The 14420-nt window shown below is 43.3% G+C and overlaps 1 protein-coding gene across 4 annotated transcripts in view; it reads right to left on the bottom strand.

Annotated features, from left to right (window-relative positions):
* ARHGAP18 (Rho GTPase activating protein 18) overlaps positions 1-14420 on the bottom strand; it is a 99439-nt gene that overhangs the window by 64747 nt on the left and 20272 nt on the right. The window contains exon 2 of one of the 4 annotated variants that reach the window (XM_030022275.2): positions 9537-9599. The exons of 1 other annotated variant lie outside the window; for it this stretch is intronic. Coding sequence is in view for 1 of the 3 variants with exons in the window: in XM_030022272.2 (XP_029878132.1) it covers positions 5290-5369 (80 nt within the window). In the remaining 2 variants the exon portion in view is untranslated. Of the gene's footprint in view, positions 1-5048; positions 5140-5289; positions 5483-9536; positions 9600-14420 lie in introns of those variants that run through there. 2 more of the 4 variants (XM_030022272.2, XM_041125270.1) reach the window with 2 other exon arrangements.

Raw genomic sequence — 14420 nt, 5'->3', positions numbered from 1 at the left:
CTTGAAAAAAAGGCATGAATTCATGCTTACTACTAGATTTCTTCTTGGCTTAAGATGCAAACTATTAAGTCTTCAGATTAAACTGAGCAAATATTTGAACAATGAGTGAGGCAGATTATTCTGGTAAGGAAAGAATAAACTCCTCTTGTATGTGTGATTTGTAATGTCTATTATGGTCAACGTTTGAAAAATCATATATTGTGGGCAATTCATAGCAGAAGTCTTTGTCATTTTTCGAAGCTCAGACGACATCTATCATCCAGTTTCTTTCTCAGGGAGATAAAACAGTGAGTGAGTGATTTAGACCTCAGCTGTCTGTAGAAAACACCAAGTATTTTATGCCCCTCACTTGTCACTCATCCCCACAATGAACACAGATGCTAACTATGAAGTTAGTAAAGTCCATATTTACAAAGACATATAAAAATAAATACTTTGTTTTATGCAGACTTACACAATAACACAAAAAAGGGCACTTCTCTACAACAAAACCCACTGACACCCCCTGGTTTCACTGTCACATAGATCCAAGCTTCAGGTGGCACCTCCCAAAGTCATGCGGATTCAGTAATGAAGCGGGACAGTGAATCTTGGGGACCACAGGCCCTGGCTAGCAGGTGTCACTTGAAAGGGGAGACCTGAGGCAAAGGCAATCTTCTTTCTTACGATAGGTGAGGGTTACAGCACTCTTTCCAGAACTGGTCTGGCTTTTAGTTCCATCTCAGGGAAACTCAACGCATCGTTCTCATTTTGCAAGTGAATTCCAGCAAATCAAATGCAAGATTTAAATAGGGCAATTAAAGCAGGGTGCATATAACTGCATGGCCTCTGAGGAGGAAGAGCTGTGTCCTAGGCTCTATGGAACGTTGGAGTCCTTAACAAGTCATCAGCAATACGAAGATTCACAGGCTTTTCAGGAGCATATGACGTTAAACAGGCACTGGCTTGCAAAGCTTCCAAACTCAAACTGGTCTTCCAATGTAAGTTAAAGAAGTGCACATGAAGTTGCAGCAAAAGTACACGCGCTGGCTGACGGTGAGCAAGCACAGTGACTCACTGGAAACAGATATAGGGAGGCTGTGACTCACAGGACACTCTGGTGCAGCACAGGAGACAATAGAGAACAGCAGCCTCCCAGACAGGACAAAGGTATGGAGAGAAAAGCAAAGTTAACGTCCAGTGGCCACCACATTTAAAATAATTTATCTATTACTCAGTTTGCATTTTAGGCTTGGCTCTTGAAAATGCTCTGTAGCAGAAGTTTATTTGCCCCATGCACTGGTATGCGTGCAGTTAGTTCCGCACGCACTCTGCATGCATTCACTTGTAGTTTTGCTATATCCTATTCCCCATCCATTGAATACTCCAGACTTGGTCTTAGCCTTATAATCACATTTAAAAAAATATTTTTACATACATATATATACACACATGCATATACATACACACATATATAATGCATACACACACACATTCACTCACTCTACATGACAGAAATAGGCCTGTAGAGGACTCTCTGGATGGCATTTGATTGCCTGAGGATAAACCCACACAGCCATATGAAAAGACTGTTGTTATCTGAAACGCCTACACATGGCTGGCAAATATGACACGGGACCTGCAGTCCTTTCTGCCACAGTAGATGGGGTAAAATTCCCCAGCAAAGAACCTAAATGGCACTGGAAGTCTATGCTTAAGGGTGTGGATTTCATGTGCATGAGAGTGATGTGCCTACAAGCAGTCACTGAAACAGGGTCTTGGACTGAAACCAATACGATTCACTCTTACTTTCCACAGTCCATATAATAAATAACAAATGGTTTCATGGGAAAAACAAGAAGAAATTATTCAAAAGCTTGTGCGTGGACATCATAAAGAAAAGGAGATGATACCAAAATGCAAGTAGCATGAGAGCCAATAAAGCATTAGTGGGTCTAATGGGTTAAAACCAGGAAGTGAGGAAAACTGAAGCGATATGGAAAAGAGAGCTATTAAAATTGAATTTGATACTGGGTAATCTGCCTTTGTGATTTCTGTAATGAAGTTCTTAGATAAATACTTAGGTATACCACAGAAGTCACACACAATCAGTATCTACACTATACGAAGATACTTCTTTAACCTTTACTATAAAGTAAAATGTAAAATAAACTTCTCTATGGCAAAGACAACAGCTCTGATGCTATTTTGTGCATCACCACTGGCAAGACAATATTCCTAAATGGTCAAACTTGGAAGTAACCACACCAAGGCTGTTCTAGATTTTAGCCTAGTGAACCAATGGTACGGTAAACCTTTCCTAAAGGAAGTATTTCACAGGCTCGTTGTGCCTTTAGAGGGCCAAAAAAAGAAGAGGAAAGTAGCTCAACAATCTATTAGATCAGTAAAACTCTTAAGTCTTATGAAGCAAGACTTCTCACATGCCTGAAGGAAAAAATAAATGGCTAGGAAGTGTAGCCCTTTCCTAGGATGCCACTTTATTTGGAGCACAGCCAATGCATCGCTTTTTCCAGGATGTACCAGTGCCACGCTTCCCCAACCCTCCAAAGACAAAGAAATCTCTAACATACACTATTTTGTATGCCTGTGAAAAAAATAATTCAACACAGTTTCTCTATTAATCTTTCCAAAAAGGGCTGCTTCATTACAGCTGGTACTGTATTACATTGGCTTCCTAATATTCTGATCCTTGTTAAAAATTACAGAGTTTTCAAATTATCAGAGAGATGCTAACCTAGATACTGAAAGTTGTTCTTATTTTGTTATTTTTAAAAAAAGGCAAAATAAGTTGCAATTTCACATCAGTAATAAAATGCAGAATGCGGACAGCAGAACTGGTACACTTACTGTGCAGAGCATAATGGAAGAACTTACTTCCAGAAAATATTTCAGAACTATACAGGTTTGGGGGTTTGCTCTATTATTATCACACAGCTCTGCACATCTTGGGAATGTTGATGAAGAAGGAAAGTAGTTAGAGAAATGGAAAAAAAAAAAATTTCCACAGGAATGTTACAATGTGTCAGAAAAGTTTTGTTTGTTTTTAAAAAGACCAAAAAATAACAAGTGGTCATTCCCCTCCCTCCCTGCCCCCATGAAAACAATATTCCCAACCTCTCTCACTTCAGAAGGGGGCAGACACTGGGGTTCCAGGGCAGGAGGAAGCAGATAAATTAGGACCATGGAGTTGAAAACCTGGTTAATGAAAACAGGAGAGAAAGGACTGAGGTCCAAATTTAGAGTAGCACAGCAGAAAGGCAGAGAGGTGTCCTTTAGGATCCTAGTTTAATGAGCTAAATGGCAAACGTGCATGGCCTAGAAAGCCGTAACACTGCCGGCGTGGAACTCAGGCAAACTAACTGTGGGAATGAATACCCTGTTCTGCGCAGCTTTACGGTACACATTTATATGCTATAATTAAGGAAATGAGACTGCTTTTCACATTTATTCCCCACCCCACCCCACACTCCCTTAATCTTACATCAGAACAATTTGTGAAGGATCACCATTACTCGCACAGCAGTGTCTCAGTTCACCCAGGAGGCTGTCCCCAGAAGCAGCTGCAGAGGACTGGGAACCTGATGAGTCACTACTCCTAATGGGGTGGCATTAGCACCGGAGACAAATTTCTAGGACACAGAGGGGCCCCCACATCTGTGCTCATGTGTCTGGGGCCTCTGCAGGCTGAGAGTAACTGCAGCTTAGAGCCATGCATCCAAGCAGCCCTGTGTTAAGAGAGGGAACCGATCTTAACAGTCTACAGATACACAAATACTTATTCACAAGTTATCCCAAGAAGCAGAGAAAGTGGTTTTTATCTTGTCCCTCCTGCATGGGAAGTTTGAGGAGGGGTATGAGAAGCAAAACCACCACAAACAATAATAGAGAAGGTGGTGGATTTTGTGATTTTCTTGCAGAAATGCACATATTTTGCATTCAATAGTAAACAACTAGATCTGCAGTGACCTTATATACGTAGCTAAGATGACAGCAGGACTTAAAGCAAGAGTGATAAATAACATTACTTACAGAGAAGGAAGGAGCTCAACTAAAAGAGAATCATGGCTTTGTGGTTCAAACACAGGGTAGGCTGTATTTCTTAGTTCAGTTCTTGCCTTTGCTGTGGCCTCTTGGTGTGACACATGGTGCATCAGTTATCTTTTGTCCAGGGTGACATACTGTACTTCCTTTTATCTTCTTTTAATCAGACTATAATCTCTTTGATCAGACACACTCTTCCTATGCACACATGGAAACAGTGTGCCACTTTCAATACCTTCCCAGTTTCAGCTGGCTTCTCAGCATTAATAAAAGTCCCATCTTTATCAATGGGACCTTTGTTGACAGTTTCAGCAAGGAAGAGACAAGACTGAATGGGCCATAAAGACAAAATTCTCCTTTCCACTCAGCAGTCTCTCTGGTTATTGCTACGGAAAAGCCAGCAGTGCTTCTGCCTGTATACAACGCATGCTGTGAGGCACTAGGTCCTCAGCCTTCATAAAAGTGAAGCTGGCTTCTTTGCCCGTTATCAGTTTCACCTTTTAAGCAAAATGACAAACGCTTTAAAAAGTTTATCTTGTTGTTACCTGCACCTTCCTTCTGTTTACCTCATGCAAAAAAAGTGACAATAACGCAAAGAACAAAGCCGTAAAGCGCAAAGAGGTTATATGAAAAGCTATGCACTGCATCCCACAAACAGCCTGATCCCACGGACTCTGGGGTCCAGCTCCCCCTGAAGCCACGGGGCAGCACCCACCACTGCACCCTACAAACCCTACCCGCGCCAAGTCCAAAACCGCACCGACCAGAAACAGTTTGGTCTTAACAGCGACAACGCACTCGGGCGGCCGCGGGGCTGTTTCCAGCTACAAACACCTTGACAACAGCCGGCGTCTGCTGTTCGCCCTCAACTCTCAGAAGCCCAGCAAAACGCCTGGGGTTTCCGCGACGTGCGGAGGTTATTGGCGAAAGTGGTGAAGGAACACGAAGGAAAAAAAAACCACGTTTGGGAGGATGCGGGACAAAGTGCAGAAATGGGGAAACCCTACCAGCCCCGGGGGGCCGGAGAAAACACCTTCTCCCCGCGCAACAGCTTCCCGCTGAGCCGGCTCCGCTCCTCCTCCTCCTCCTCCTCCGCGGCGCGGCACGGCACGGCCCGCGGGCCGAGCTGCAGCCGCCGCCGCCGCCCCCGCCCCGCCGCCCCCGAGCGCACCTGCCGCCCGCGCCCTGCCGGGCCGGGCCGGGCAGCGCCCGCCGCCGCCGGGCCGGCCTCCCCGCGCCGCCACTCACCCGCCGGGGGCGTCGCCGCCGCCGCCGCTGGGGTGGTAGGCGGTGAGGACCACGCCGCGGGAGCCGGACCGCCAGCTCATGGCGTGCGCCGCCGCATCCCTTCTGGGGACGCCGAGGCGGAGCGGGGCGGCCCGGCCCCGGCCCGGCGCGGCCCAGCCTCCCGCTGGCAGCGCAGCGGGGCAGGGCCGGGTGACGGCAGCGCTTCCTGCGGCCCGCCGGGGCCGCCGCCCTCCGCCGGGCCGTGCCCCTCCTCCCGCCTCGGGCACCCGGACGCCGCGGGCGAGGGCGGCGGGAGCCGGCGGCCGCTCACCGGCGCGGCGGGACCGAGCGGCCGCTGCGAGCGGGTGCCCGCGGCGTGCCCCGGCCGCCCCACGCCGCACCGGCCGCCGGCGGCTCGACCCGGGCCGGGACCCGGGCACCGGCGGCCGCCCGCGTTTAGCGTTCCGCGAGCTTGCACACGCCACGCAGGGTTAAAAAGCAGCGTTCTTCAGTCAGGCTGGAGTTTGTTTTAAGGTATTCCAAAGAAATCGGTCAATTAAAGAAAAGTTGCTGCGGTTCCAGACCTGAGTAAGTTGGCCGGATGGTGGGTGCTGCGTGCCACCCGCGAACTGCTGCTCCCTTAGAGGTGGCTTGTGAGACTGCCCTGTTGCAAACGCAGCACACCGGTAAGAAAAATGAGGAGCGTGTTCAGTGTTTGCTTTGTACGTTGTCCATTTCAGTGAACCACAACATTATTCTGTGCTTGGTTTAACTTTAATTTTTCACGCACAGAGATGGTTTATTTTTTTAATTACAAGCTATCGCTATAAAAATCGCAGCAGGCAACAGCATCAGGTGAGGACACAAGGTGACTGAGCTGCCTCAGAGCTGCCGCGCCTTAAACCAGCCGCCATTAGCTCCAAGGTCACGCTCTGCCAACCCGCGACAGCCCGACAGCTGGAGCAGGGCAGCGCCCGGCCGGCCTCTTTGGTAGGGGCAGCCTCCTCTGCGCCTCGGCACCGCCATGAGATGGGACCCACTGCCTTGGTCTTAGTTTTGAATTGGTAGGCAAGATCTGTAACACAACACTCAAACCCGTTTGGTTTTTTTTCCGTGGCAACTGTAACATAACCTGTAAATGTACCGAGTTCTGAACCGTCACTTATTTAAACCATCATACACCTAAATCAGAAAGCGGCATGCAGTCGCAGATGGACCAGGCATTTTTCTGCGCAGCTGTTCTCCAGCACAGAGCTGTCAAGCAGGGGCAGCACAGAAATCTCGACCTACGGTCGCTGTGAAGTTGTTCCCAGCAGAGAAGCAAACAGGAAGAACTTCCCGTCATGTTTGAGCAAGATCAATTTGTCCGTCGGAGTCCTTGATGCTTACAGCTGGTGACTTTGCAGAGTTCATGGGTCACACCCAGACATAACTGAATTTTGTCATTGACTTAAGAAGATAATTTCATCCAGTACGTTTCTTCTTAAAAGGGTGGCCTTCTACAGAGTGCCAAACAGGATGTCCCCGATTTCTTTAAACAGGGTAATGTCACCATGAAATTTTGAGAACAGTCTCAACATCACAAGCACAGGAAAACTTCGCAGAGGGTCAATAGACCAACTATTATGGAGGTGCCTTTCCACTTCTTACACCACTGAAGGTCAGCTGCTGCCTTAGTTTTAAGTTCATATAAAGAATTGAGGGTAAGGGTGGGTTTTAACAAAGCCTGCCTCTTCCATGGCTTCTGTAAGATGTTTTATCTATAGGCAGCTGGCCAAGGTGTTTTGGCTAAAATATTTTTTGTACTGTTAATTTTTAATCAAAAGTTTCATATTAAATTTTTTAAAAAATAGTTTTTTAAATAGTAGACATTAGTACCAAGAGATAAGCTTTGCATAAAAATTAGAAAAAAGAACAGGTCTATTTTGATCTATGTGGATTTTTTTAAGATTTACAGTACATAGAAGAGAGGCTAGTGCTGCCCCACCTCACCAGATTTTCTTCGTCTCCAAAGGGAATGGGTAACGAGAAGGCACAGCTGCAGTTCTGCTTAAGCAATGGCTTAGCAGCACAGCTACAACAGCTTAACGAGCAGCATGCACCAAGAGCAATACACTGGGACAAATTATCTGCGTGTACCTACTCACAGGCACAAACACAAAAACAAGGACGTAAAGCCACTGCAAAACTTGGAAGTGTGAAAAGATTTCCCTGCACTCCCACTACAAAGGTACAGCGCTCTCTCTACATCTCAGGCTGTGTCCAAAAGGCAAAAGTTGGCCTAACTTCTCACATAAACACACAAACAAGGCTTGTCAGTTTTCACTGCTCACTTTAGAAATACATCAGCATGAGATGAGGAAACATCCTGTTAATGTATGTCAGTACACCTACCCGCTGGTGCCTTTGGCTCTTTCTTTAAATGCACATGTGGTTAATTGTCAAACAGCCTATGCAGAATGCAAAATTATTTTCTGAAGGACCCAACCTTTTTCTTTTAAACTAAACCAAGAAAGCTAAGCGTGTAAGTATCAGGGTCCTTAGGACCTGGCCATTTCTAAAACTTCACATAGTTGGTGGCATGCCAAATACCCCACTTAGTTATAAGATTTCCTTTAAAGAATAGCTAAAAAATAATGGAAAGAAAAGTAAAAACATTTAAAGCATTCTGTGTTTAATGACTGCTTTCCAAAGCCCTTTGCCCAAACTAAATATATGTTAGGTGCTATAAGAACAAAAATATAAACTGCTTTTTCTTTGATAAGCATCTTAAAACACATCATAATTAAGGCACACGATAACATGCTGCACTGCCGCTGTAAAAAGAACGAGATGTAGCCAATGTGGTGTCACCAGGGACTGCTCAAAGAAAATTTTACTGCAAATGGAGAAGGGGAATAACCTGCCTTGTTCAGGGTGGGGGGCAGGGAAGGATTAAGAATGGCAAAACCCAGAATAAGTACCAGTCAACTGGAGAGTAAGAAAGCTTTTGTAAGTATATCACAAGGAGGGTGGGAAAAGGAGCTAGAAAGAAATAAGATCTGTTAATAAATGAGAATAGGGATTAAATTACTGATAAAACTACCAGAGATACTGATTCCCTTCTTAAATCTGTCTTTAATATGACGCACTTCAAAGTGGATTTAGGAGCTTAACTGTGGGCACACTTTTTTCTTTACTATGTTTGACAACTTGATAGCATCAAACTCTGTCCTGTTACAACAGCATAACACCAGCATAGTTTTCTTTGATGAAATTATTCCTGATTTACAGTGGAACCAGCTAAACAATTTTGACATACAGATGTATTACTGCTGTAAACTGACATGAATATCACGACTCTCACCAGTGTATCTTCTGCCTAAACCAACTTAGAGTCAATAATTGCTGAGTTTGCAGTTAATATTCATGTTCTTAACAAGGTACGGGGATGCTTATTTGGAAAGTAAGGTTGTTCGTAATCAACTAGATAAGAATGCACCATTTGAGGCATATAGGTTTATGTGATAAAAGGAGATATCATTGAGAAAGGAGATTACAAATCAGCCTATCTTGCTACAGAATCCAAGACTCCTTCAAAGAGTTTAAATATTTAGATTAAGATGTCATGCAGTGCCTTTACACTTAATATAATCAGTCACCAGAGCCAAGCAGATAAGGCAGGGTTCTCGTGCTTAGTGCTCTCTTTACAAAGCAATTGCTAAAAAGAGAACTTCTCGGCAATACCATCCTTCATCACTGCTTTACAGGGTTTGAATATGCATGTGTTCAACACATGCTTTTGACTCTTCACTGCACAGTGATTTTTTTTCCTTTTTAAAGTTTTCCCAAATAAAAAAAATAAATCATACTGATTTTCATATTTTGTATAAATATAGGATTATATGTTTTATATAGGTGATGGGTGATTTTTCACATTCAGTGTTCCTGATGATGCGTCAATTACCAGCAGGTAAAAATGCAATCCACTGAGAAGCACTGGCTTGAGGAAATAGTAACAGCTGAGCTTACAAATTCGAATTCACAGGCTGACTTCAATGGCAGTAGATGGATTTATTCCTGCTGAGGCCCAGAGATCCCTCTGGAACCAATGCCAGAGTGTTTAGACAGCCAATGCAGTGCTGCAGGGAAAGCACAACTGTACTTCAGGACTTTTAAAGTATATTTTTAATGCAGGAGAGTTTCATCCTTTCCTTAGCATTATCTACTGTAAAATTTGTTCAGATGGATTTTAACCTAAGCAGAAAATGTCTTACCAGCTCACTCACCTAATTTACATTCAAATAAAATGGCAGCACTTCCATTGTCCAATTCTGTTTCCAGGGTTCCAGCTAGCGGCCAAAAAAGACATGAAACAGAAAGTTGTTTGCATATCATAAGATGAAATCTAATCCTTATTAAGCTTCACACCTGCACTCCACTACATAAAGAACCACATATGTGAATAGTGTTATGGAGCCGTTAATAACCAATGCTAAGAATAACATAAAAAAAGAATATTACAGGTTACATACTCAGGGCATGATTTCTGTTACTTAACTCCTACTTAAACCCATGCAAGTGATTTTACACTCCATTGAAAGTCCGTGAAAAAAATGCACTTTTAGAGGGTAAAATCCTCTGCCCTATGTTAGACCTCCACCTTAGGACATAAAGATGAATCATGCTCTAGAATTGTCTCTTTATTTCCACTGACTAGGAAGGTTGACTACATGAGTAGGTCACATGCAGATGTCCACATCTGTCAGATAAGCTCCACCTTTAATGCTTTTATGCTGCCCTTCACAACATGGAAGACGCAATGTTCAGTTACAGTGTGCACCGTATGGGATACACCATGTGGAGTAGTCAGTACTCTGAAATGTACAGTACTGGTATGTAGGAGGTGTTTCAGATCAGCTTACATATCCCTGAATATCAAAGATGGGGATGAAGTCAGACACGTACACAGAAGGCAGACTTGTACACAGAAAGCTGGTAACGTGTTTGCTAGCCAGCACATTGTGAACATTTCTTATGGTCTGATCCTGCAAGCTAATGTGCATCCTATATTCAAAATTTCATAGGCTTTTTTATGGAAAAAGAGTCCAATACTCTCAAGGGGCAGCTCAATACGTGGGGGAATTTAGCAAGCAAGACACAATTGGCACAAGCAACTGCAAGGACATGGCCAAGTAAAAGAACCAACACCCTCCCAGCTTTCTGAAAGTTTTCATCTTCTCCCTCACTGCCCTCCACGTACATATTTAAACAGCTGATTTGTTTCCCATAGCAAAAAGAAAAGAAGAAAAGGGAGGGACACTTCTGTTCCTCTCTTTTCTTGCAAGTTGCTCTAAAATGTATCTGGTGCACTCTGGTGGCTGCTTCTGTAATTCTTAATTCGGTGACTGCAAAAGGTGGAACAGTAACTACCGATGCCGTTTTTGAGATTATCCATACGAAGACTAATGAGCACACGAATTTATTCTAGTTTATCCAGTCTGATTCTTCTTGAATGCACCCCCTGGAGAAATTCAGATCTTGCCCATTGCAGCCCATCTGCTTACCTTACATAAATCACAGGGCGGGGGTGAGTGGTTGAGGTTCTCATCTCATCTGCTTTATGTTTTTGCTCATGGTCAGACAGCTGCTGAATTTTACCCGGAGGTGTATCAGTTTCAGGAGTGGTAATTTAACCACGTTTATTTGTAGTGTGACCTTGCACAAACCCTTGTATCAATTCTTGTATCCCTTTCCCTATGCATGTAATGGGGATAATAATATCTAGCTATCTATGAGGATGATTCACCATATGTTCAATTACATTGAAAGGTACCAAAAAATGCAGCACATTACTTCCCGTTACATCAGGGTGTTTACTTTCTTTTGGTGCATGATTTAATAGGGATAAAATGGCATGTGTCGTGGTTTAACCCCAGCCAGCAACTAAGCCCCATGAAGCCGCTCACTCACTCCCCCTCCACCCAGTGGGATGGGGGAGAAAATTGGGAAAAAGAAGCAAAACCCACGGGTTGAGATAAGAACAGTTTAATAGAACAGAAAAGATAATGATAACACTAATAAAATGACAACAGCAATAATAAAAGGATTGGAATGTACAAATGATGCGCAGTGCAATTGCTCACCACCCGCCGACCGGCACCCAGCTAGTCCCCGAGCGGCGATTCCCCGCCCCCACTTCCCAGTTCCTATACTAGATGGGACGTCCCATGGTATGGAATACCCTGTTGGCCAGTTTGGGTCAGGTGTCCTGGCTGTGCCCTGTGCCAACTTCTTGTGCCCCTCCAGCTTTCTCGCTGGCTGGGCATGAGAAGCTGAAAATCCTTGACATTAGTCTAAACACTACTAGCAACAACTGAAAACATCAGTGTTATCAACATTCTTCACATACTGAACTCAGAACATAGCACTGTACCAGCTACTAGGAAGACAGTTAACTCTATCCCAGCTGAAACTAGGACAGCATGGATTTCTGTATGCACAAGCACAGAGAACAGATGATAAATCTAGTACACTTTGCAGTACCTCCCCATGAGGTACAGGACTTTTGGGGAAAACTTAATACCACAACTGATGTTTCATGCCACTTTTGGAAAGCGGAAACTCAGCATGAATGTTGGGGACTAAAGGATTTTCACTAGTGACTCTGAATGCCCCCTTTCTCTTGAACTAGTTTTGATACAATTTTGGTTTTATAAACCATGACTTCACATATGCCACTAATTATGAAAAAGACAGTGTATTTTCAGAATATAATGGCCTCGGTCCTTCTTAATTCCCCCAAGGTGTCACCTAGATGTGGTGCACACTGAATGCATTTGCTGCATAGGTAGACATATACTAGCGTGTGGAAATGAAATAAAGATGAAAGAAAAACTCGGGAGCATGGTATCTCATGTTCCTGTTCAATTCTGTTTTACATTTATACAAGGCAGCTGTATAACCCCTCAAAAAGAGTTTTTCTGGGTTAAGCACGCTATGTGCTTTTGGCTTGCTTTCAGCGAGAGATCTTCCATCCTCCTGACCATCCTTATTGACTCTTTCTGTATCTGTTCCAATTTGAATTGATTTTTCTTGAGCATGAGGGCCCTGAACTCTGTAGAGCAACTGGGACCTTTTACAACATCACAAATACTCTTCTGACTATATCACAAACACGGTATTGTGGAAAACATTAGCTTTTCTCACGTCTGCTTCTCACACTGGTGCTTATAGTCCTTCTATGACTGACTTGAACATATGCGTGTATGATACAGTTTGAGCAGATTTGCTGACCAGTTTGCACATTGAAGCACAAATAGGAAGCTCATTCTGAAATTTCTTATGAGGGATACATACAGTGGTTGGGGGCATTCACTTTGTCATTGTGAGGGTGCCGTCATATGAATGCCAGAAAACCTGGGTTTGTCTATTCTCTTGGACATTGCAACCAACACCAAACCCACTGGAGAGGCAGGAGCAGAGAAGATTCCTGTAACTCACAACTCCACCTCTCTTCTCCCTTAAGTCAGGAAGTAGACCCCTATAACCAGCATTTGGGGTGTAACTGAATGGATGAACTGACCAGCTGAAGCTTCATCAAGCGAGATGGAGATGGTGCTAGCAAGTGTGGAGAACATACTTGAAAATAAACATACAATTTGCTGGTTTAAAAGGCAGGCTGTATCCATCACTCAGGTTAACGGTCTGTGTCAGCTACTCCCCCCTGCTTTAGATCAGGTTTGAGTAGGGGCTGGGATAGTTTTTCCAGTCTACATCTGGCTAGGAAGTTGAAACCATGCTCTCTCTCACACATGTTCACTAAGTCACTCTGCAGATTGACTGGGAGCTCTTCTCTTCATTACCCTTCTAATTTTGCTGTTGCCTGCAGATTTGATTACAGCTGAATTTGTGACACAGAAACATCTGGTGAAGTAAACCATACAGCAGCTACAGAGGAGAAGAGTCTCTTCTGAGTTTAGTCAGTCAGAAAAGCTCATGAAAATTGTGACACAATCCTAAACTGAGCAAGCCAGAGCTACCCAGAAATGTCACTATGAGCTGAGAAGAAATGCTTCAGAACAAAGAAAGGCACAATTGCATGAGTCATGGGCTGTGAGAAAGAAAACCACTTCTCTGTAAGGGCTTTGAAACTGAAAATTACCCAGTAAAACTTCAAGTTAACACAAAGCAAAATATTCTTAGTTCTTTCTTATTGACAAAAATATTCATTTTGCATCATTCTCTTTCATCCCAAACAAATCTTAGAAAAATGTTTCCTTCTCTCACATTTGACACAATGCAATCAAATTCAGCCACCCTTAATATGGAGTATTTCAAGCTGTTAGTGCTATTTTTGCTATTTTGTATTGAAACAATCTTTTGAATCCAACATGAATTAAAAAAAGGTTCCTATCAACTCAGAACTGCATTTTCCAGAAATTTAACTAAAATCCAAAAGAAGGGCACCATACTTGAACCACATGTGAAATCCTGACTACAGTTTGAGAAATAACATACTAATGGGACAATATCTCTTAAAACTGTGCCTGTAAGTATCAAAGACAAATCAGAAAGGAGGAATAGAAGTCCCCACATTCTTGCTTGTCTTGCATGTTTCATCACCTAACCAGGCTTGTTTCTGTTATGCTTGCATTCCGTAAAAAATCATCAATTAACACAACCAAAATTTTTTCTACATCTTTTGCATAAATTAGCTTTGACAGCAACGCTTAGCACTTGTAATCTTGAATTACATTTGAATGTAAGTGTATGATATTTGGGATTGGAAGCTATTTTCCGATAGCATTATTGTAACAAGGATTGGCCAAATTTTGAACAAGAAATTCATAAACATAAACTCTAGGAAAAACACCTGATTATTTGTTTCTGATTCTACTTCTGATGCTTTTTATTTGTTCTTCATAGCTATTCAAAAGTAACTCTCATGTAACTCTCATGAATAACAACTACAAGGAAAATTAACGTGAACACTTGTGCAAAAATTTGTACAAGAAATGGGGGGGGGGGGGGGGGGGGGGGGGCGTATTTCTTTGTGATTGAAAGCAGCCAGTGAGAAAGCTGAAAAAATACCAGCCACACAGCAAGAATAGTAAGAACTCAAAGCACTATTATAGCTGTACTATAGTACCATGTACCTAGCAATAACTATA

This window comes from Aquila chrysaetos, chromosome 8, assembly GCF_900496995.4.
Source record: "Aquila chrysaetos chrysaetos chromosome 8, bAquChr1.4, whole genome shotgun sequence".
NCBI lineage: Eukaryota > Metazoa > Chordata > Aves > Accipitriformes > Accipitridae > Aquila > Aquila chrysaetos.
The sequence above is the reverse complement of the archived record's forward strand: the minus strand, read 5'-3'. Positions and strand labels throughout refer to the sequence as shown.